Source organism: Danio aesculapii, chromosome 1 (assembly GCF_903798145.1).
Source record: "Danio aesculapii chromosome 1, fDanAes4.1, whole genome shotgun sequence".
Taxonomy (NCBI): domain Eukaryota; kingdom Metazoa; phylum Chordata; class Actinopteri; order Cypriniformes; family Danionidae; genus Danio; species Danio aesculapii.
Genome location: NC_079435.1, coordinates 42,540,613 through 42,566,627, shown reverse-complemented (window position 1 = coordinate 42,566,627; position 26,015 = coordinate 42,540,613). Strand labels below are relative to the sequence as shown.

Below are 26,015 nucleotides of genomic sequence, written 5' to 3'. Positions count from 1 at the left end.
AACACACACACTCAGTCCAAGCTTGAGGCTTTAAATCTATTAGACTCATAGCCAAAATGCTAATTACTATATCAAAGAACTGAGAGCGCGTGTGTGTAAAAGTACTTTACATTTTACATTACTGTTCGAAAGGAAGGCGAAGACTGCGAGGTCTATTTTTGTTTGTTTTACATATTAAGAATTATTACGTTATTAAGAAATGTACTGTTCTGCTTACATGTATGATGGCTTTTGCTGTATTACATTTAGTAAAAACTTACTTTACTTACAGTAAGTCGTTAACATTAGATTAACTAAAAATGAACATGCTAAAATGATTGATTCACCCTACATTTTTTTCCCAACCTAGTTTCTTTTTTTCTTTTGAACACAAGGAATTTTTGAAGAGTGTTGAAACTTTTTTCTATAATGGAATAAATGAAAACTGGTTACAAACAACAACAAATATGAGAAAAAAAAAGCTTTAGAGCTGCTTGAGTGAGGGTGAATTGTGAGTAAATACGATATGTTCTTTTAAAGGGCACCTATTTTACCCCTCGTTCAAGATTTAAATCGTTTGTGTCTCCAGAGTGTGTCTGCAAAGGTTCAGCTCAAAACACCCATCAGATTATTTATTATACCTTTCATAATAATGGAATTTTCTGCTCTGAACACATTGTAGCTGTTTTTGTTGCCTGTGCCTTTAATGCTAGTTCTCCCCACCCACCGTTCTCATGTGCCTGTCAGAGTGTGCTTCAATCTCCGTCTTGGCTGCATCAAATAAACAGTACAGTGACAGGCATGAAGGAAGCAGATCTCTTTTGTGAAAAATACTACAGTAAGAACTTTCCCAACGATTATTTGATGTATTTGTTGTGGATTTAATTCAAGCCTTTCTGCAACGATGAGTCACACGCAATGTCGTTACAAAGTTCACGCGCGCACACACACAGCGAACACACAGACAGCATGAGCATTTAACTTTGCACTGTTATTGCACGTCAAATGTGACAGGATGCACATTAATATACACTGCTGTCCGGATATCCATTATGCTAATGTACAAAATAAACCTGAATTAACGTCCACAAACTGGGATTGAAGCATCTTCTTTTATAATTGTACTGACATGTGGATGTGGTGATGAATTACAGCGATTTTACCGTATTTAACTTACTTTTTTACAAATATGCACTGTTTAAAAATGTTTTAAACTTGTAAAACTCATTCTTGATCACAGGAATTCCATTTAATATTGTGCAAGGAACTGCACAAAAGTAGTCCTTTATACATCAAATATATGCCCCTGTAACTATCATTAATGTGAAAAGGAAAAGTTGTTGGCATCATGCTGTTTCACAAAATTGTAGGCTAAAAAATGTATTTCCCATTTACCCAAAATTGTTGTTGCCCAAAATTTGCATAAAAACAGATTTCCCTGCCTATAGTGTCAATTAAGCAAGCTGATGGTATTTTGTAATTGAGCCTGGTTTCTCTCAAGGTTTTTTCCTTCACTTTTGTCAATTGGTGAAGTTTGTTTCTTGTCACTGTCGTCACTGGCTTGCTGGATTTGGGACTTGTGGAGCTTTTCATCGATGGATTTGCTCTTCAGTGTTTGGACTTTCAGCAGTGAAATTTATACTACACTGAACTGAACTAAACAGAACTTCAACAAAAGAAGGAGCTGAGCCGAAAGGCCATTATTTATGTATTTTCTGCAGGTTGTAATGTCATGAATTTGCATTTCCATTCTTAAGCCAATTGGAATAGTTTGTTTTGGTTCAATTAGGAATTTTCCCAACCAACGCAGAGCCCGGGGTATCAGAATGAGTGCTTCAACTTGCTCCCACCCCCCCTTACCTTGCCGATTTACCAGTCAATCTACTTTTCTACTCTCACCTATGCCCATGAGCTTTGGTTAATGACCGAAAGTACAAGATCTCAGATACAAGCAGCCAAAATTAGTTTCCTTCGTAAGGTGGCAGGGCGCACACTTATAGATAGGGTGAGGAGCTCTGTCACCCAGGAGGAGCTCAGAGTAGAGTCGCTGCTCCTCCACATCACGAGAAGCCAGCTTAGGTGGATCAGGCATCTGTTTTAAATGCCACCTGGACGCCTACCTAGGTAGGTGTACGAGGCATATCCCACCGGGAGGAGACCTCGGGGAAGACCCAGGACAAGCTGGAGGGACTATGTCTCTTGGCTGGCCTGGGAATGCCTCGGGATCCCCCTGGCAGACCTGGAGGAAGTGTCTGGGGAGAGGGAAGTCTGGGGTTCTCTCCTTAGACTGCTGCGGCTGCACCCCTGGCCCCAGATAAGCGGAAGAATGAATGAATGAATGAATTGTAATTAGGTCGATCCCTTGCACAATCCAAAGTAATGCCACTTCTTCAAAACTTCGCAATATTATTTAAATTTGTGAAGTTTAAAACAAAAATCTTTAAATAATTCTTAAAAAAAAAAAAAAAAAAAAAAAAAAAAAAAATCACACAAACATTAAATGATTACAATTTGTTGTTAGAGCTCCAAAACTAGCTTCGGCACTCCATTCAAGTGCAGAGTAACAAAAACATCTCAAAAGTGTAATGGCGAAAACACATGCAGGAATTATGACAAAGGAGAAGTAATGAGGGGAGAGAAGAAAAGAGAAAGAAAGGGAGCACAAATGAGGCTCGAGGAGAGAAGCAGGGAGTGAAAGCACATTAGAGGCTGTGAGACTCATTTAGCAGCAGGAGTAACACTCAGCATTCGCCCTCGCCACTATCCTTCACTCTCTCTTCCCTTTCCTTCATCACAGAGCAGATTGCTTTAAAACATTTCACTTTACGCCCCGAATGCGGTAGTCTAGCAGTTTTCTCTTGTTTTGTTTTGTTTTTTACTCAAATTAGAGATTCACCAAATAACTGATTCAGCTTGATTCACATAGCAGCCTGAAATTATTTTTAGGTTGCAGATGGTGTTCTAGTTAGAAAAAAAGTACAAAGGTTATTTATTTGCTATACAGTGTATATGTGTGCATCATTATAAATAAAACACCAGCAAAACCTTCCAGCTGCCTGAGGCTTTGCAATCAGCAGAACTACACCATCAGTACACACAAACAAAGGAGAACGTAATGAAGGAGAGGATGAACAGATCAGAGAGAATAAACAGATTGAATGCCAAGGTGCAGCAAAAGCAGCATGATTCCATATTGAGGGATTTTTTCTTACTATGATTCTGAATTCTGTCAAATTTACCACATGCAATTAATACATTTCAATGCTATTATCACATTAATTCCATTAGACAGTATAGCAGCTACAACGCGTCTGATTGGATCAGAGCTGACACAAAAAGTCCCTATAGTGCTTTATCAGTAAATGCAGAAGATGAAAACGTACTGGTGGTTTATTTACAAGTCAAAAACAAATGGGGTGTTTAGCAAAGGTGAAGTGATTTGCTTTCATCGTAAGATGGAATTTAATTATCACTGAAGTTCCCAAGAGTGAAATACTGTCATGCATAAACATGTTAATGTGAAAATTAAGTCGATAAAGCATTGAGAAATGTGTTTTATTACTGAACTACAGCACATTAGCAGTGAATTATTTGATAGCATTTCCTATGCGTTTTGATGTAGCACAGAATTAGCAATTTCTTGCTAACAGAATAAGCAAATCTTATACAAGAATCAAATGATTACACATAAGTCTATATTTAGTCTTCCCTAAATACTTTAGTATATATTATCAAATATAATAACATTACATAATATAATAACTATAACGAATATAATAACATAATAACCAGTGGTGGAAGTAACGAGTTACAACTACTCACGTTACTGTAAGTACATTTTTGGGGTATTTGTACTTTCATGAGTAGAATTTTAAGTCTGTAATTTTAGTTGTACTTGAGTACAAATTAAGCTGAATAATCTACTTTGTTGCTTTTAAAATCAAAATTTGTTACAGAGTACTGTAATTTAATTAGTACTTCAATCACGCACTGATCAGCATTTCGGTAATTACAATGGTCCGAAATTACAATGGTCTGAAATTGTAATTACATAGTTTTATGTTTGGGCATCCCTGATAATAGTCAAAATTTACATCATTTACATAGTCTGCTGGTCTTTCTAAGCAGACATAACATTTTTCTGACATAACATTTATTTAATCATCAGACGCAATGAAATTTAAATCATAACAAAAACAGATAGGTGCAAAAATTTGGGCACCCTAATATTGACAATATTTTGTAGAGTCACCTTTTGCAAAAAAGTGGGTGCCGAGTGTAAATGGCTTTTTTTAAATCAATCCATAAATTTTCAATGATGTTCAAGTCTGGGGACCTTCTTGCTGTGAGGCCATTGTGTCCACTGCGCCGAGAGGGGTCTGGATGCAGACCTGGTGCAGTGCAATCTGGGCTGCATCCAGTGCTTTTTAATGGGCTCACCTAACCCCACCCCTAACCCTACCCCTCACAGTGACGTCACTAGCCCCATTTGAGTGCATTGTGTTTGACACTGCATCGCTGAGTGATGCAATCTCAGCTTGCATGATAAAGGTTGCAACCAGATACTATTGACTGCGCCACCATGACGCACGGTCCACACTATATTTTTCCAAAACGATTCGGGCTTGTCCAGATGAGCTTTTGCATACCTCAAATGACTAAGCTTGTTGGCAGAACACAGAAAAGGCTTTTTCTGCATCACCTTCCATTAAGCTGTTTTTTGTGAAGAGTGCGCTGGACTATGGAATGATGTACAATGATATTATCAGCAGCAAGATGTTCATGGAACATTTTGGTGTTGATCTGTGGTCTGTCTGTGACCGTTCTATTAATTCGCCTTTGCCTTTCTTTACTATGCAGCCACAGAGGTACCGTATATATATTTATATATATATATATATTAGGGTTGTTACGATACTATACCAGCTAAAGTATCATGATACCAAGTAATTCACAATTCCTTTATTATTGAAAAAGTATTGCACGTATGCACATCACATCACCTAAAATGTATTAGTTCTTTTTGTTTATTTTGTAGATAACTGACCAACAAAAAATACATTAGAATAAAGATTTAAATTATACTGAACAAAATTCATTACAAAAAGAGCATTTTTCCAACACAATTAGGCTATATGAATTGTTTCAATGTTTCCTGTCGCTCTTTTGGGCTTTTCATCTACTGTTTTTTTTTTCTTATCAGGTAAGAATCCAAAGTAATTCAAAATTTCACACTGTGAGTTGTTCTTTTTAAGAGATTGTTGTGGTTATTATAGCTACTAAATCATATTGACAGGAACAGAAATTATCTGATTCAGAAAACTTACAATAGATTACCATAAAAAGGCATGAATTTTACACAGTTTTGCAAATTAAAAGGGCTCCACAGACTATTCAAATAAAATGGTCTATTGTTGCACAAACGTGTGAGCATTTCAGTAACTTTTCCACATGCAGCATTATGTGCTGTAGATAGACCATTATTGATGATACTACCGTCCACAAAGTACAGTGGCACCGCCATTATTTTGGAACCATAGTATTGCGATACAACCAATACATACATGCATACATACATATATACATATATATGCATATATGCATATATATATATATATATATATATATATATATATATATATATATATACACATACAGTTGAAATCAGAATTATTAGCCCCCCTTTGATTTTTTTTCTTTTTTGAATATTTCCTAAATTATGTTTGACAAAGCAAGGAAATTTTCACAGTATGTCTGATAATATTTTTTCTTCTGGAGAAAGCTTTATTTGTTTTATTTCGGCTAGAATAAAAGCAGTTTTTAATATTTTTTAAAATATTTTAGGGACAAAATTATTAGCCCCTTTAAGCTAATTTTTTTTGGATAGTCTACAGAACAAACCATCATTATACATTAACTTGCCTAATTATCCTAACCTGCCTAGTTAACCTTATTAACCTAGTTAAGCCTTTAAATGTCACTTTAAGCTGTAGAGAAGTGTCTTGAAAAAGATCTAGTAAAACATTATATACTGTCATCATGGTAAATATAAAATAACTCAGTTATTAGAGATGAGTTATTAAAACTATTATGTTCAGCAATGTCTTGAAAAAAATCTTCTCTTCATTAAACAGAAATTGGGGAAAAATTAAACAGGGAGGCAAATAACTTAGGGGGGGCTAATAATTCTGACTTCAACTGTATATCATATGAGATATTACTGTAGGATTTTCTGTCATCCTTTTAGGAAAGTGTAAAAGGTGTCATTTTAATTTATAAACAATCATTTAATTTTTTACATGCTGAGAATTACCTGACAGCCAACTTAGTGTGTTATTAAATTCAAAAATGTTCTTTCTTTCTTTTTCTTTCATTTATAGTTTCCGTTTCCGTACAAATGAAAACCACAGACATGGCTATGACTTAATTTTGATGTACTAAAAACTGACAATAAAAAGGAACAAACTCTCTGAGCTGGATTTAGATCTCAGGAAACAATGCAGGAAAACAGCTAAAACAGCATCAGTGGAAAGCTGTGAAACAGTTGGGGGACAACACAACAACTGCCAGATTCAAATGCCCTGAAAATATATGGAAATGCACTTTTGCAATTTTCACAACATGAAACGCTGATGGACAAATGTAAGTAGCTTAATCATTTAACACAGACACACACACACACACACACACACACACACACAATGAGAATGGATTATGTTTCTGTCCAGGATCTCAAATAAGCCACAGTCTTCCTAACAGACACTTCCAGACACTCGTCATAAATCTAGAAACTCTCACATGACAAATGGGCATTGAAAGCCTGTCACTATACTGTACCAGCAAGGGAAGGCTCACTTGTCAAAGGCCACACCTTCTCATGAATAATATTGACATTGAACGTGTCAATTTAGTGCAATTTACAGTTGCTAAACATAAGCTGTCTATCATACTGTAATGGTCAAAGCCAGTCCTTAAACAATTGAGCAACTTTATTGTAATTACCGTGAGGGTAGCGTTGGCACAGTGGCTTGGTGGCTAGCACTGTTGTCTCACAGCAAGACAGTTATTGTGTCTGGAGTGGTGAAATGTGACAAGTATAAATCAAACATATTAATTTCAAACAAGTATAAGTACATTCAAACAAGCATACACATTAACCTATTATTCAGTAACAAGATGGCACCGAACGGTTAAACATGTAAAGGTGACAGAATCTAAACCAGCTGATTAAAACATACACTAACTTATGTATTATTCAGTCACAAAATGGCGTCAAACAGTCAAAAACCGAAGTGTGACAGACAAGAATATAAATATGAATGTGAATGTACGTATATCGATGTGAATGTATTTACTGATGGTCAAGATGATTAGAAGTACCAGGATGAGCTTAGGTTATTCAGAGGTTGTTATCTATAACATACCTTGGAATGTTGCGACTGTCCTATCAGAATCAAGTTTTCCAGACAGCTATATGATTTGATATGATTTAATATGATATGATATGATATGATATATGATATGATATATGATATACGATACAATACGATATGATACAATACTATGCAATGCGATAATCTCAAAAAGAAGATAATTCAAGGTAACACTATGTTTATGTAGCAAGAAACCCTAAACTAACATTGTAATGTGACCTTACATACAGTATTTGACTTGATCAAATATCTGCCAATATTTATATCCTCATTTTCCACAGACATTACCATTTTAATAGATAATACATCAAAAATTAATTGGCTTTTAAATTGATATTTCTTTGAGTTATTATGTTGTTTGTATGTTTTAATCTATTTATATCTAACACAAATAAAACACTTTATTTCAGTTCAGTCTTTTTTTAATTCTTGTACCATTTAACCAGTAAACCAACTATTTCCTATGCCTCCGATTTTACATTTTTCTATTTCATTCTCTGACAAAAAGCCACAAAGAGAAAAGCTTCATCGTTCGTTTCCTTGATGTTATTATAATTCATCTTTCTGAGTCTATTTGAGTAAAGATAATTGTATGTGTGTGTGTAATTTGTCATGCCTACACATTTGCGGCTCACACTAATGCGTACACTGAAAACAACCATGTTCCGCCTCTTCTCCTTCTCTCATTATTTCTCTCCTTTTACAGGTACTTGGTACAATACATGAAATACATTTCTGTTTTGTTTAGCCTGATATTGTTACAGCTACAGATACTGATGTTTTGCATTTTATAAAATGATTTGGAGGCTTAGGATAATGGTTATGAACAGGATGTGATTAGAGTAGTACAGGGGTCTCAAACTCAAATTGGCGGAGGGCCATATCAGTGACTGACAATTCAATGTTTTTAACATTTTAGCACATGAAAAAAGTGAAAACCTGATGCGTTTTAGCACACAAAAAAAGTGGAAACCCGATATAAATGATGCACACATTCTTCCCCGGAATATCAAAGCTCCTTTTTTTTTCTTGTTGTACATATTGAAGGGGTAGTATAAATTGCTATGAAAATACTACAATTTAATAACAGGCATAATATGAATTATTATTATGTCCCAAACAATTGTTGCTTAACCAAAAGTGTAACAGACAGTGTAAGACAGCAGAATTGCTAACTTTAGTGACTTTACTGGCAATTGTCCGTCTCAATATCACTCTTTTTTTGTAAAACTGCAACAAAGAGGGGAAAAGTATGTACATATTCACATTTACTTTAACATGTTTAATTTAGCCAGCAGTAAAAAATTTTTTTACAATTCTTAATATGCATATTAGGAAAATCTATCAATGAGACCATTTGAATCAAATATTAGCAAAATTATCATATTTACACCATCAGCATAACGTGTAAGCCATGTAGATGTGTTTGTACAACAAAATACAGGTGGCATAAAACTGATTGTAATCAAATGGTCTATAAATATTTACAAAAATAGAGCTTTAGTAAAAATAGAGCACTTACGGACATATATTTAAAAGTTTAAATTAGCCCCAGAAATAATCTGCATGTGCGTTACTCTCAATCGCACGATGAGAGAAACCGAAAGTAACTTGAATATATAGTACAGTACATTAAATGTCCAGTATTTGGGGGGCGAAACCACAAGGTTATATGCGACTGCACAACAATGATAGTGATTCAAAAATATGTTTTGTTAGGCCGAATTTCGTTATATTTTTGACATCAGTTGCGTCAAAAGCAGGAGGGGAGGCCGCAAATAGCCCACGGGGCGGCAGCTTGAGACCTCTTGTGTAGTAGATCATTATATGTGAGAAAAGTGAATATATTGACAAATTCATGTTATGAAAATTTAAGAGTTATGATACACATCACATTTATGCCATCCTCTTTGAATTTTACGAAAAAGGGGTAGTTCACCCAAAAATGAAAATTTCCTCATCATTTCCTTACCCTTAAGTGGTTCCAAACCTTTTTAGGTTTCTTTAACAAAAAAGACGATGTTTGATTTGTTTGTTGGTAACCAATAGCAATTGACAGTAAGATAAAGAACATCACTATGGAAAACAATTGCTACTGATTGCCAACATAACTCATAATTATGTATAATGTTATTTTATTTTCAACAGAAGAAACTCACACATTTACAAGTATTCATACAGCAGATGCTTTTATCCTCCATGTTCTTAAGTGAGAAAAATTGAACACTTCAAATCAAACCCATACCCATTCAGAAAATGTACCTCTATATACATTTCTGGGGAGTGCCAAATATGTTGCAATAGCTACGTTTTTTGCAGAATTTGTTTTCGTAAATCCACCATAGGCTGCTGTGTACTCTTTTTGAGATCTCAAATTTCTCTTGCGAGTGTCATTCGCACCTGCGCTTATTGCATAAATCCACCAGAGGCCGCTGTCGACTGACTTACTGACAGACTGTTTGACCAATCCCCCACCCACCCACTTCCCTAAACCAAACCAACTTTCAAAAGCAATCCAGAAAAAGAAAAGCCTTTGCGGCAGCCTGCTTTTTACCATGTTTTCAGATTTTACCACATTTATTTTATTTTTTGGCTTTTGTTTTTGTGCTTTCTGGAACCATTCTTCACTGGACTGAAACCCTGTCATCATGGTAAGCGGTCAGCTGGTAAGCGCGAAAAGGAACGGCGTCATAACGGCCCGTAGTGTTCGTTTTAAAGATGAAATGCAGCCATGCAGTATGTACCTCTGGTTACATATTTCACGATCTCCAGAAATGTATATAGGGCTAAGTTTTCAGAATGAGCAACAATATTTGGATGCAGTGACAAATCTGGGTTAGCATTTTAGCACTTTATTTTAAAACAAGCGAACAACCAAGCACAGCAAACAGATAAAAAAAATCATAGGGAGTGCTATTGTTGGATTGTTGATGAAAGAGATGCATCTTCAGCGGTTTCTTAAAAATAGCCAGAGAAAGACAAGTCATTCCACAAGGATGGAACATTAAAGGTAAAAGTCCTTGCAATTGATTTGTGTCCCTTTGGGATAGTACCAAAATCAATGTTTGGTCCTTCCAGCCCCATAAGCTTGAAAAAGTTTGATGGAAAATTTATATTTACCATGGAAAACCTTTGTATCTGTCAGCTTAATATATTTTGTCTTTGAGCTGCAGCTCTCTAGCTAAATATAGCCAGAAAAGATGTATTTGAAAGTTAAGTTTCCTGTTCACATGCAAAGGTGTGAAAGCTGTGTTCCATTTTGACACCTCTAAGCAATGTTCATTTTTGATACCACTGTGTTCTGCAAAGTTTATAATAATACATGTAATAATGAAGCTATATCAATCTAAGATGGCTTTTTAAGATTTTTATTTTCTCTAGGTTTAAAACCATTGGTTGAAGATGTATTCACAGCTCAAATGAAGTGTATAAATAAGCTGTACAGTACTTCCATGACACAGATAAAGAGGTGCAGAGCCATTGGTTAGTTTGTAGGCGAATGGCATCTTTTTAAATCTGATACAAACTGCAATGTAAAAAAAACAATTGTATTACAAAAAATCATGACAACAAATGTTTTTATTTTACTTCGTTATTTAAATACATTAATCGGGTTTCAACAAAACTATTTTAAGTTATATAAAATACATTTTGGTCAGTCTGACTGATAAAGTTAAGTAGATAAGTAGAAAAAGGCATTTTATTCTACTAAAAAATATAAAGCAGCAAGATTTTTTTTACAGTGTAAAACTGGTGGTCACTGTAGATTGATGAATAAAGGTGTGACAAGCTTTTTGTAGTTCATTAAAGACCACTCTCACCGCTATATTCCAAGTCATTTGCAGAGACTTGATGGGCTTGGTTGATTGGAAAGCCAGCAAAGAAAGCATTTCTATAATTAAGCAGTTGAGCAGCATGTTCTAATCCCTGCAGACAGAGGACATCAACATGACGTCATATTGACGTTGTACTCCAACATCGTGGGGACGTTGGATTTTGTTTGGAAATGAAAATCAGGTTGGTGCCAGAACCCAGCGTCAGGCCGACATCAATCTCCAATGTCCAACCTAAAATGAACCTAAAATCTACCAAATATCAACGTCTTGTTACACCTTGACGTTGTGTGGACGTTACCTCTGTGATGTCTATCAGACGTCGGATTTTGGTCACTTTCCAACACAACCTAAAATCAACCAAATGTCAACGTAATTTGAGGTCATTACTGGATGTCAAAAAAAGCATTGTCTAAAGATGCTGGCTAGACATTGAATTTTGGTCACCTGACGTCATATGCTAAATCTAACCTAATATTAACATCTCATAATGTTGTGTGCCTGCTGGTATAGGAAGGGTCTAATATTCCAAATGTTATACAGTATAGAGTGAATCTGCATGATTGGACAGTTCTAGTAAATGTGGTCTGTAAAGTTCAGCTGATCATCAAGAACCACTCTATGTTCCTAAAAGGAAGGAGCTAAGGTTGAGATGCACAGCTGTATGGTGAAGTTATGGTTAAGAGTTGGGTTGGGCGGGATTACATCAGCTCTGTTTTGACAAGATTGAGTTGAGGATGATGATCCAGGAGGAGATATCCGTCAGACATGCTGATACCCGAGCAGCAATTGTCAGATAATCCCACTGGAATGAGATGTAGAGTTGGCTGCATCAGCACAGCAATAGTAGAACAAGGCATGTTTCTGGATGAAAGAACCAGGTGATGCTACAGTATGTACATCCCCAAATCAGAAAAAGCTGGGACAGTAAGGAAAATGCAAATAAAAAAAGAAAGTAGTGAATTCCAAATTTACTTTGACTTGTATTTTATTGTAGTCAATATGAACACAATATTTCATGTTTTGCCAGGTCACTTCATTTTAATTGTAAATATACATCCTTTCCTGCATTCAGACCTGCAAGATTTAAAAAAAAAAATGCTACAGGAGCAATTCAGAGCTAGTAATCAGGCAACTTAGTTAAATAATGATGTAATTTGAAACAGATGATGATCTGGGGGACTTTCAGTGTGTAAAGGACAAGGACGCAAGCCTAAGCTGAACTACCATGATCTCTAATCTCTCAGGCAGCACTGCATCAAGAATCATCATTCATCTATAAGTGAGATCACCACATGGGCTCAGGGCTACTTTGGCAAACGTTTGTCAAGTACCACAATACATAGTTGTTTGTACTTTACACTAATGTCTGCCAGAGTAAATTTGAATCAGGGTATATATTTAATTATGATGATGATTCTGTTATTGTTAGTCTGTTGCATGATCATGAGGAGGGCCATGGCCCAGTGTTGGACAACTTTGTTGCTTGTTGCAAAGACTCATATTTACAACTTAATATCTCAAAACTAAAGAGATGCTTATTGATTTTCGCTGCAACTCTTTTTATAATGCTACTACTACTACTACTATAAACGGTACTGTTGTTGAGACAGTGAGTGAGTATAAATATCTGGGCACCATTTTGGATGATTAACTGAATTTTGAGGCCAACACTAATTTTATCTGTTCTACTTGAGGAAATTGAAGGTATTTAATGTGGATATGCCTCTTCTTATGACATTTTATTCTTCTTTTATCGAGTCTCTTTTAACTTTTGCAGCAGTATGCTGGTATGGTAATTTGAGGGTGACTAGTAAAAACAGACTTTCAAAAATTGTTCATCAATCTCAAAAGTGCTTGGGCATGAATCTTAACAGTATTGGACAAGTGTATGAGGAGAGAGTCATAAAGAAAGCTAGGTCCATTTTAGCAGATGAGGACCACCCACTTTATTTAAAGTTTTGCCTCTTGCCATCAGGCAGAAGGTATACTTATTCTCGACGGGCAAGGTCTAACAGATACTTGTATTCATTTGTTCCAACTGCAGTTGGGTTACTAAACAAGCTTTAAATGATTATTGTATTGTTTACTGTTATTTTATGTTGTCAAATGTGACTTGTTGCTGTCAACTGTCGGCTATTGCTGTAAACCTAATTGCCCTTCGGGGACAATAAAGACATTCTAATCTAATCTAAAGAAGCGCAGTGGACTTCTCTGGGCTTGAAGGCATCTGAGATGGACCATTACACACTGGAAACGTGTACTGTGGCCAGATGAATCAGTATTTCAGGTATTTTTGGGAGAAATGGATGCTGTGTGCATACCAAAGAAGAAAAGCATAATCCAGACTGTTACCATCAACAAATCCAAAAGCCAGGGTCTGTCATGGTATGTGGTTGTGTCATTGCCCATGGCAAAGGTGACTTGTACATCTGTGATGGTACTATTAATGCTGAAAAGTACATAGTAATGCTGGCGCACAATATGCTGCCTTCTTTTCCAGGGACACCCATGCATATTTCAACAAGACAATGCAAAACCGCATTCTGCACACATTACAAAGTCCTTGCTGCAGTGGAAGAGGATACAGGTACTTGACTGGCCTGTCTGCAGTCCTGACCTGTCTCCAATAGAGTATGTGTGGTGCATTTTGAAGTGCAAAACACGACAAAGAACACCCAGAACTATTGCCCACCTTAATAATTGTTTGCAGGAAGAATGGGACAAAATTTACACCTTGAGGCACCCCAATAGCAAGATTGTATGGCTCAGGCATTCACCCCTCAAAGATACACCAAGTGGCCTACCTGAGTGGTAAGAGCTGAACTACTAGTGGAGGTCATAAGTTTTCCATTGTCCTTAGGGTTGCCAAGAGAATTTGGTGGCTAACCATGTCAAACGAAGCAGAAAAATCCAGCAAGATGAGCACTAAGGATTTGTGTTTGCAACAACAGGTTTGAAATAAGTGGATGGAGGGTAAATGATGACAGACTTTTTGAGTCAACTAGACCATTAACTGGAGTTAATATATATAGCTTACTTTATTTTCAGCCATCAGAGAATATACAGTACGTTGAATCAAACAACATCTGTTCCTTCAATTAAATAGTGAAAACAACATAACTACTGTAAGTAAAAGAGTATTCAAACATTCATGACTGATATGACATTAATATATTGATGCATTGCCTTTAACTGTCAAAAAAGAGCAGTTGTTGAAAAAAAAACCTGTGGTAGTAGTTGCTGCACTTTCATTTTTGTAATGAATGCTGTCGTTCATGTATGGCAAATGTTTGTTATGGAAGTCTGCATCTACCTTCTCATTATTTCTTTCCTTTTTCAGAAGCAATACATAAACAGCTTGTTCTTCCTGTTCAGTTTCCATAGCAGACAATACACTTCATCAAAAACCACACTCAAAATAATACCACCACCGTTTCAAAAGTCTAAAGTTTTATGTAAAATTCAGAAACTGCAATACTTGCTGACAATCGAGTGTGCTATAAATGTGCCGCGGCTGCTAGATTCAGCAGTAAACTGTAACTACCATCACTCATCTCATACATCTCCAGGGCATTTATGATCCAGCAACATGGACTGAATCCACTTACATATCTTGTGTCAAAGACCTCACAATGGAGAAAAACCTGTCAGTGGGTTTGCAAAAGTTTGCGCGATTCGGTTTGAGGTCATTTGGTTCAACTAAACAATGCTTCATTAGGAAAGCTAACTCTTATTGGCTGCAAACAGGTATATTGTTCGTTGGTGAAAAGCATTTGGCTCTGTTTACACCTTAAGATTCATTTTGACTTATCGGATCAGAAGGATTTATTGCTAACAGCAGTAAACAAATCAGTCTCTTCTGTCCATTTTCTGTTAACGAGGGTCAATAAGAGAGTATATTAGGGCTGCACGATTCTGGTTAAAATGAGAATCACAATTTGTTTGCTTAAAATAAAGAACATGATTTTCTCACGATTCTGTAGATGTAAAATAAATGTTAATGAGTAGGCTATTATTATAGTTACTTTTCAAACATATAAGATAAACAATAATAATATTAGGCTTGTGTGTAGGTCTACTGCTGGTTAAAATGCAAAATTTTGCATAGACTTGGAATGGTGGACTTAAATAGGCTTTAAATGTGTCCTGGTCATTAATGAATAATAAAGTGATGAATCACAATACAACTATTCATAATTCTGAAGATGAATTATTATGTTTGAGACATATGCAATCTGTCATTGACAACATTATTAGCCCATTTTTTTTCACTGGTAAAATCAGGCATTTGTCATTATCAGATTCCTTCCTGCATTGTATTTAACATTATATAGTCTAGAGTAGTAATACTGACGCTGTTATACGATTATTCTCATGCACAACATTCTGGTTCGCCAGACGAGCCCAGACAATCACTTTATTTAACACACTGGACATTATTTTAGCACTTTATTACCTGTTATTTACAGCCTGTGGAGATTCTGCTCACTAAAATACTAAAGCGCGCCTCCTCTCTGTTAAATGCACAGCTCACGGTCAGCTCACATGTGATTTCACAGTCGCGAACGCATCATTACATTAAGACAGAAATGAATTTTTTGGCTGAATTATACCTTATAAATACAACATGTGACACTTTCAACACCATTTGAATGTGTGCACTTTGTTGAGCAACGCATATAAAACAATGTGAAGACTTGTGCGACCGCTTTTATGCTTCTCTCCTGAACTTGAAAATATAATTATTGGATTGGATTAAGGTCATGTCGAATCAAAATCACAATCTTTTTTCGATTAATCATGCAGCCCTTGGATGTGTGCTAATTTTTCTTGACATCTCAATCAAATAAGGGGGAGATAAGATTGTGCAATTGACATACTTTACAGTGAAAAGAAAAAAAAAAAAGCTAAAATACTGAGTAAATGCCCAATTATTTCCCTAACAGTTGCGGGATGAGACTCTCCAAGTATCCAACCGTGCCACGGCCCTCCGACTTCTCCGGGACGTTTATAATCTTTATATTTGATCTCCTGCACCGGTTCTCGAGATCATCATTTTTTTTTTCATCTTTACGCGTCTCTCAATTTCAACTCTCGCTAGAGTTGAAAGTGACAATTAAATTTTGAACAAAGAACTTTAGATATCGGTTGTTTCTTATTTATGTGAGACGTAAGTTCGTCATTAGAATCACGAATCGCTTTCATGAGAGATTTAAGCAATAGCTTTTCTTGTTCAGCCGCCATCCTTCGGGGTATCAGGGAGATGTCGTCGGATCGTTATATTGAGCTTCTCAAGCTAATAATTGAAAAATTTCCACTGAGTAATGAAAGAAATATATCTAATAAACATGTGATACAGTTAGAGATAAATTATTACTAGTAAAATAGTAGCAACTGATGAGGCACACCCAGAGTTGCTAAGATGCCTGCAAATGCAAAAGTCCTGTAAATGCCCAATTTTAATATAAATCATTCATTCATTCATTCATTCATTCATACATTCATTTTCTTGTCGGCTTAAACCCTTTATTAATCTGGGGTCACCACAGCGGAATGAACCGCCAACTTATCCAGCATTTGTTTTATGCAGCGGATGCCCTTCCAGCTGCAACCCATCACTGGGAAACACATACACACTTAATCACACACACATACACTATGGACAATTTAGCCTACCCAATTCACCTGTAACGCATGTCTTTGGACTGTGGGGGATACCGGAGCACCCGGAGAAAACCCACACGAACGCAGGGAGAACATGCAAACTCCACACAGAAACGCCAACTGACTAACCGAGGCTCGAACCAGCGACCTTCTTGCTGTGAGGCGACAGCACTACCTTCTGCGCCACTGCGTCATCCTAATATAATTTATTTCAATATAATTCATTTCCTTTCCATTCCTTTATTACCTACGAGGTTTTAATCCAGCATTTATATCATGTTAATGTACATTTAAAATGTACAGTATATTGATGTACACATCTAAACTTTGGTTCAAATTTTGGCTATCAAAAGTACTTTTTCTGTGTGTTTCCTGAATAAAATTTTTTTTTCACCTTCATTTACCCTATAAAGCAATCCAGAAAGCTATCCAGTCAAGTGTGTTTAATAACCTCTGAAAGTGGTCAAAAGAGGGTAAGCTCAGAATATATCAGAGATCATTTAAACCTATATTTAGTGCTATTTTGATAAAACGCATCTGAAACATGTTTGATAAGTGTTATTGTGTTAATACTGTTTATTACCTGTGTGCCGGTATTCTGCGATCTCCAGCGAGAAGCACGACGTCACAGAGTTTCCTGGTCCTCAGGTAGACCTCCATACGCCTGAAGGTGTGTTCAGCATGACTGTGTGCCTGGAAATGTTCCTCTGACACGCAGGGCTCCATCGACGCACATGAGGACAAAGTCACACTGCTGTTGGATGTCCTAAAAACACACATGAGCTGTGTTAGAAAACTGTAAATTTGAACCAAACTCCAAGAAATGAAGAGCACATGTAAATTACAGAATCGGAGAAAGGAAAATTATTCCACTAATAATCCATAAGGGCACAATACATGGTCTGCCAAAGATAAATCATGCCAACAGACATCACGATGCTGAAACTGCCTTGCGATCCTTTGCCCCGCCCATGTTGCAAATCCGCTTGCGAAAAATACACACTTAGGCCCCGTTTACACTAATACGTCTTAGTTTTAAAAAGCCATTTTAGAATGAAAATGATCCACATCCACTCTGGCGTTTCACCTAGCATTTCTGAACAGCCCTCCCGTCCACACTACCGCTGAAAACGCACATTACGTGACCACACACACACATTGTCATGTGCTGGAGACAGTGGGTCCAGGCAGTCAGCAGGTCAATACACTGCTTCAATCTTTTGCTTTCACGCTTGTACTTAGTAATTTCAGTGGAAACCTCAGATACAGTTAGTTGGTTGCAGTTGGTTGTGCACCTTTTTTACCAAACAATTTGTCAATGACATTATATCAACACAGATCACTCTGCCTATTCATGTCCACGGTAAAAGTGATTGACAGGTGATAATTTGTGTGTAACTTATCTTTAATTATTTATGATTTGGTTATGGGTAAAACTAAGACCATGCGGGTCAGGTAGTTGAAACGGTAGGCTACAAATAATTAATTCCTTATGAATTCATTAATTATTCAAAAATAATTAATTCACCGAGGATGCCATCGTCCATTGCGATGTTTCATATTAGATATCGTACAATGCCAAATTGGTCGACATCGCCCAACCCTAATAAAAATCTACATTATCGATGCTGTAAGAAAACTGAAAATATTCACATCAATCTTTTGCTGGATGATTTCAGTGGCTGAACAACCCTTCTGTGCATATAATCCAATCGTAAAACAACAAAATCTACATAAGCTTTGCGTGACCTAAATAGTTTTAAAACATAATATTGCCTGTCTAAAAGAAATACTTCAGCCATGGTGTCATTCTTCCTCCAGCGTGCAAAAGTAACTCCAATATTGATTCAGGATTTTCAATATTTTTGATTCAGCATTTGTTTTTACCACTGTCAATGTCTAGTGTGCATGTGAATGGCAGATCCGCATAAACAGTGGTGTACAGTTGTACAAATCTACATTTGTTGACAGACAGTTTGGGCTACTTATCAGAACTATGGGAATTATTGGCCTGACAAATTGCAATTGGATGAACATTTTTTAGTTTTGTGCCTTACCCAGAATATTAAAATACATATAAATACATTTAGTTCATTTACTTTAATCATTACTATTGAAATGTGAAGAGACTTTCAACCAGCACAACAAAAATGTTTCTGAAGACAATCACCTACTGCACCTTTAATTACTTAAAAATGTCATTAAGAATCAGAATCAGAAAGAGCTTTACTGCCAGGTATGTTCACACTTACGAGGAATTTGTTTTCGTGGCAGAGCTTCTACAGGTGCAAAAGAATTACAGAGACAGGACAAAAAACAGATAATAAATATCAAAAATAGAAGTAGTGACAAGTGTAAGTACAGGTACATTACTATATACTCCGTTATATGTGCAGCTGTTATGTGCAAATTGGCATGTAAAGTATGTTGTTAAATAAGTGCCAAGTAGTAATGTTGGTTCCACAATTATTATCATTAAGTGTTCATGAGATAGATGGATTGCCTGAGGGAAGAAACTGTTTCTGTGTCTGGCTGTTCTGGTAAGAGTTAAGTTAATTAAAAATATACAGATATAGAGTTAAGATATAGAGTCAGCTTTGTCATAATTACAGATTAGAAAAATTAGATGTTTGCAGATGTTACAAAATCCATCAATATCTATTTTACATCCTACTAAAGGGAGAGAGTTCTAATATTATGGCTTTGATATCAAATATTTGAGAAACGCTGTTCTGCTCTTTAATTTCTTTTAGGGCTGGGGGGCACTAACTTATGCTTAATTGGCGTACAATATCAAAGAACAGAACAAAAGTGAAAAAAAATCATTTTACAAAAAAATCGGAATCATTTGAAATGGATGCATACGCTTCCCTTGCTAAATTAGGGCTACACACTCCAAAATTACACACACACACATGTACACGATCAATGGATGGATAAATATAGAGGGCTTTGGAGAGCTGTTAGTAATTAGCTTTGATGATGAAGCTGGCCATGAAATACACAAAGCAATTTAGCTGGTTCCCAAACGGCTGTCGTCTCTGCTGCCTCTCACTTTCTCTCTCTCTCTTTATCACCGGCTTGCTGTCATTCTCGTCTATTTCTCTCCATCTCTGCAGATTTCCTTGCAATCCCCATTTCCCATGTTCACACTTATTTTCTCTCTCTTAATGGTGCTCTTGTGAACACATCTCTGTAGTAGAAATTCTGTGCACATTTAAGGCCTCTGAGCTTCTGACTCATCCAGGATCCTTGGTAATTAATAGATCTCGCTGTAATTAATCACAATAGCCAGCAAGTGAGTCTGCGGAGAAGGCGATAGTAAAGACTAACTGCTCGTTCTTTTCAATGAATCACAAGTTAACAGTCTTACACGCTAATGTACTGAAATGCAAGTCATTTTCAGGTTCTTTCTGCTACTGAGGACAGGAATTTCAGTTTGCAAGACTGCTTTATCAGCTAAATCAGTCTAATCCTCCGCTGGCTATTTACATAACAAATGAAATTTAGTTCAAGATGCAAACCCAAAGGAGATCTTTGTTGCAGTAAATTAAATAAAAACATAAAAATACACTACAGTAATGAAAGTAGCATGTCCATTTAAGGATGGAGGATTTTTCAGCTAAGGAGAAAGACTGTAAGATGTGACATGATTCATTCATTAAAAGGTTTAAAACGGCGCTGGACGAATCAAACAAACAAAAAACAATTCATCCTAAAGATGACAATTCCCTCACCATTTACACAGCAAAATCCTCTAAGTAAAATTGACTCAGTTCAGAGATTATTTGGTCCCTCTTCAAATAAGGGCAAACAGGTAAAAAAGTAAAGCTGCTGTTTGTGCAGTTGCTTAATGATCCTCTGCTGAGATTTTGAGAGATTCAATGTATTATGCTTCAACTGATTTCATCTAAGGCTGTGACTGAAGTCAGTTGTAGTTTTGTGTTTCTCCACTGTGTTTCTGTTTATTAACAGCAGGTGCTCATCATCAGTGCTCAGTCATCACTTAATTAAACCTTTCATTAGCTATGTTTCCATCCAAAAATCCGAATGAACTTTATGCGCAAAACTGGATTATCGCATAAAAGATGTGCGAATAAAGCAGCGTTTCCATCCAACGAATCAAAGCGAACAAAATCGTCACTTCCTGATTAACTGACGCCAAATATCAACAGTAAAAACTGAATTTGCTGCAGTACGAGAAGCTGCGTCAATCTTTTCTCCATGACTTGCGTCTCAGAAGGCAATCCTGACACGCAGTGAACGCGCGGTGGAGTTTAAAGGTGTCAGATGCGGAGAACAGACACTCATGATTCTGGAGGTTATTAATAATAAAATAACACTAATACTGAAACGGTTAAGGTGCTTTAGAATGACCAAAACAACATTTCAGATGGTTTACGATGTGCTTAGTCTGCCGGTTTGTCCATTTACGCACATTTTTATCATCACATGATCTCTTATAACAAAATCACATGACCTTTATTTAATGCGCATACTGGAATTTATGCGGTAATACAATTTCCCATTGTAGTTTATGTGCATCTTTTCGAAATAAAAAGTTTATCCTACTCAGTTATGCGCATAGGTTTTTTATGCGCATTTTCAAAATGTATGCGCATCATGACGTTTCCATCAACTGTTTTTTTCTGCACGTAACCAAAATGAGCATAAAAATAGGTGGATGGAAACATAGCTACTGTCTCATTAACTTGAGTAACTTTAACTCAATTTAGAGAGGGACCAAACACTATCTAAACTAAGTAAATTTTGCTTAGAGGATTTTGCTGTGTACTCTCCTTTAAGTGGTTTTAAACCTTTATGTGGTTTACGTTATCTTGTTAGCCATCGACTCCCATAGTAGAAAAAAAATACTATGGAAGCAACCAGCATTTGACAAAATAGCTTATTTCATGTTGAACAAAAGAAAAGAACTCGAATAGATGTTGAAAGTGAATGGTGAATGAATTATGGCTGGGTGTGTATTATATATATATATACACACACACACACAGTTGAAGTCAGAATTATTAGCCCCCCTTTGATTTTTTTTCTTTATTAAATATTTCCCAAATGATGTTTAACAGAGCAAGGAAATTTTCACAGTATGTCTGATAATATTTTTTCGTCTGGAGAAAGTCTTATTTGTTTTATTTCGGCTAGAATAAAAGCAGCTTTTAATTTTTTTAAAAACATTTTATGGTCAAAATTATTAGCTCCTTTAAGCTATATATTTTTGATAGTCTACAGAACAAACCATCATTATACAATAACTTGCCTAATTACCCTAACCTGCCTAGTTAACCTTATTAACCTAGTTATGCCTTTAAATGTCACTTTAAGCTGTATAGACATCTTGAAAAAGATGTAGTAAAATATTATTTACTGTCATCATGGCAAATACTAAATAAATCAGTTATTAGAAAATGAGTTATTAAAACTATTATGGTTAGAAATGTGTTTAAAAAAATCTTTTTTTCCCCCCTTAAACAGAAATTGGGGGAAAAAATAAACACGGGGAGCTAATAATTCAGGGGTTTAATTATTCTGACTTTAACTGTATAAGAAAAATCATTTGTGGATGAGATAAATCTTACAGGTATTCTTATATCTGTAAAAAAAAAAATTTGTAAAAAAAAAAAAAACATTTAAATGTTGTTCAGCTTTGTTAAAAATTGTGTGTTGATCAATTAATGTGGTTTCTTTTGTTTTGGGGGTTTTTCAAGTTTTGCTTTGGTACCATGTATTTTCACTGGTTTTGGTACCAAATACTGAAATTTTAATACTGTGGCAACCCAAGCACAAATAAATGACCTTCATGACACATAAATGATTTTCATTTAAATGAATCAATATTGAAATTCATCATTATTAACTTGCGTGCTACCAATTTGTGCAGTATGTTCATTCTGAGCTCATTTTGATTTATTCAGAATGAGTGAGTTGCTCAAAACCAACTGCATTTCAATCAGTCTTATTCACGAATGATTTTTCAGTGAGATTGTAAACCAAGCAATGAAAGTGTGTTCGTGATCTCGGCATAACTCTTTTTAAGCAGAAGTAGTGGAGTAAAAGTGTTATGCTCTGGTATAGTAAAGTAACAGTTTCCTGAAACGGCAGGTGTATTTAAGAGCTCACACTATTTGGAAATAACAGTCCAGGGAACAGCAGCATGTTGAAGTGATGGTCTCGGGGGTTTCAATGTGCTCAGCAGCAGGAGATAACAGCAGTCAGACTACAACCATTTATAAGCCAAGATCTTTCAGCCTCACCAACCTTGATCAAATTGAAAATCTATTGCATTCAAGCAGAAAGTTCAAAACAGAGCCCATTCACACACACAGAGAGAGAGCTTTCAATCACCCCATTTGAAAAGACGACAGATGGTGAAATGACGAGAGCCAGAGTGAATTTATTTGAGCTCTTAGCTTCAAATCTCTTAAATGCAGACTTGCAGTTTAAAGACTTGCTCTTGGGCGAGTGTAAAAACCGAGTCTATCAAGTACCCCAAGGAATGAATGTGAGATATGGAAGAAAAATATGGAGATATAGGGAAAATTTTGATTCATGGAGTCTTGTAGGATATGGAGAAGGCAAGATATTTAGATAACAGTTCTTAAATCTTATGACTTAAATGTAGTTGAGACAAGCTCATTCGAGTTGTAGTCCTGAATGGGTTATATCCAGGGCTTGACATTTACTTTTTTGATCACCAGCCACTGTGGCTAGTAGTTTTCCAACATTACTAGCCACTCTGTTTTCCAACAGACACAATTCTGTTGTTAGGAAAATATATTTTATAAGCATAAATATGACTTTAACATGCTAAAATTACTTGATTTAGATTTTGTGTTATGTCCACATGCCTCCTTATTCATTTCACTCTTGGTGTGTCGTATATGAGCTTGTGCAATGTGCATGAGCAAATGGGTCATGGTTTCATAGTGTCGTATTACAATTAGTTTTTTTCACAAGACTTTTCAGAGCTCAAAATTGAGGATTTACCAAATGCATCTCTGACCACACCAAACATAAATAAATAATTATTTCTTATCCACAAATTTTAAATGTGTCAAAACAATCAAAATATAGCTGTATACTTTTTATTTAACAAAACATGTTTTAAAAAAAAATAAATAATAATTATTTTATTAAATGTCAATTATTTATTTGTCAAGTATCTAAAACTATGCACAGTAATCTGTCCTGGCTAAAAGTCCCAGATCACCAGTTATCTACACATAAATGGGGAGTTAATCTCCCATTTAAGCAATGTTATTGTAAACAAATTATAATTAAAACATGTGAACAAAAATAACTGTAAGCAAAAGAAAGCAGGTGAAAAACATACCGCATGTGATAGGATGATATTACGCACAAGGTTAACATCAGGCCAATTAATAATCTGTTCAAATAATGGTTAAAGCGAAAGCAACTGGCGCTGCTTCCAAAAAGAAAAATCTGGAGCTCTTGAAAGCAGCAAGTATGTGGGTGCATGTTCATAATTTTTTGTCTAGTCTATTTGAAAGAGGACGATTACACCGGTTGCGTTCATAGGCACGGTTGCTTCACGCAAGGAAACGGGTGCGCGCCCGCGTTTTAAACAGTTGTGCTGTTAGCGCGAGTGATCATCCTCTCATTCAGTATTCACCTGCTTTCTTTTGCTCGCGCGGACACAATTAGATTTCTCTGTCACACATATTGGGCAATCCTTATTGTCGAACCCTGCTTTTTAAAAAAAACTACAATAGTCAACTTCAATAGTCTCAGGACTGGTCGAAAATGTATAAAAAATATGAGGCGAATGATAAATCAATTTGAAATAAATGAAAGCATTCAATTATATAAACATGATGGACAGAAGTTTATATGCAAGTTGTTTCCCAAATGATGCACTAAACACAATAAAATATGCACTTGCTTTTCCACTGCATGGTACAGCATGGTTCATTATGGGTCACTTTTGAGGGTTTTTTCCATTGTGTTCTGTACCTAGTACCTGGTACTTCTTTAGTACAACTTCAGGTAAGGTTCGAAGCGAGATGTAATGTAACCAAAACGTGATATATACACACCGCTGATCATCGATTGGTCCAAGAACCAGAACTAGAAACTGTAACCAGTGTCATTCAATTTGTGACATGAAACGCCAAACTTCCTATATTTATACAGTAAGCTGCAGCCACTGCTATACTGATGGCTCACACGACCAAACAATTTTTTTACTACCACAAATAAAAGACACCTAAAATGGCAGAATTGTTGTGGAAGAGCTGATTTAGTGAAAACAAGATGGGTATACAGGGAACGAGAACCTTTTTCAGGAAGTCCCAACAGTAGAGGTGTTGAAACAATATCGATAGTTCCACCCACTTAAAGCAGTATTAGTTTGCAAAATGAGCTGTGTAAAACCCAACTGAAGCGAGATGAGTCAAGCCAAACCATACCGGACTCCACAGTGGTAAAGTGGCTTTATACACTACACTATCTAACAGAAGTCTTGTCGCCTATCCAAGTTTTAGGAACAAATAATGACTTGACTTCTACTTGATCATTTGGTATCAGAAGTGGCTTATATTAAAGGCAAAAGCCCCCAGAATATGCTTATTTGCCAAAATAAAAATGATTACGTCTTGATTTTTAATTATTTAATTAGAACAGGGTGGTTCATTCTTCTGTGGCGATCCCAGGTTAATAAAGGGACTAAGCCGAAAAGAAAATGATGATAATTAGGACAGTAAGGTCCGACTTTGCTTAGACAAAAGTCTTATCACTTAACAAAAATAATGTTCAGTGTAGAATATAAAGTCCTGGTGTGGTGGAAAATATATTAATATTGTGTATGACTCCCATGAGCTCGGACGACTGCATCCATACATCTCTGCAATGACTCAAATAACTTATTAATAAAGTCATCTGGAATGGTAAAGAAAGCATTCTTGCAGGACTCCCAGAGTTCATCAAGATTCTTTAGATTCATCTTTAATGCCTTTTCCTTCATCTTACCACAGACATGCTCAATAATGTTCATGTCTGGTGACTGGGCTGGCCAATGCTGGAGCACCTTGACCTTCTTTGCTTTTAGGAACTTTGATGTGCAGGC

At 36.1% G+C, this 26,015-nt stretch overlaps 1 protein-coding gene across 2 annotated transcripts in view; it reads right to left on the bottom strand.

The window, feature by feature from the left end:
* The window catches only part of klhl5 (kelch-like family member 5), a 123,363-nt gene that overhangs the window by 40,802 nt on the left and 56,546 nt on the right, over positions 1–26,015 (bottom strand). For both annotated transcript variants that reach the window (XM_056460773.1, XM_056460771.1), the window contains one exon: positions 17,496–17,678. In XM_056460773.1, the coding sequence (XP_056316748.1) occupies positions 17,496–17,638 (143 nt within the window). In that variant the 5' untranslated portion in view covers positions 17,639–17,678. The remainder of the gene's footprint in view (positions 1–17,495; positions 17,679–26,015) is intronic.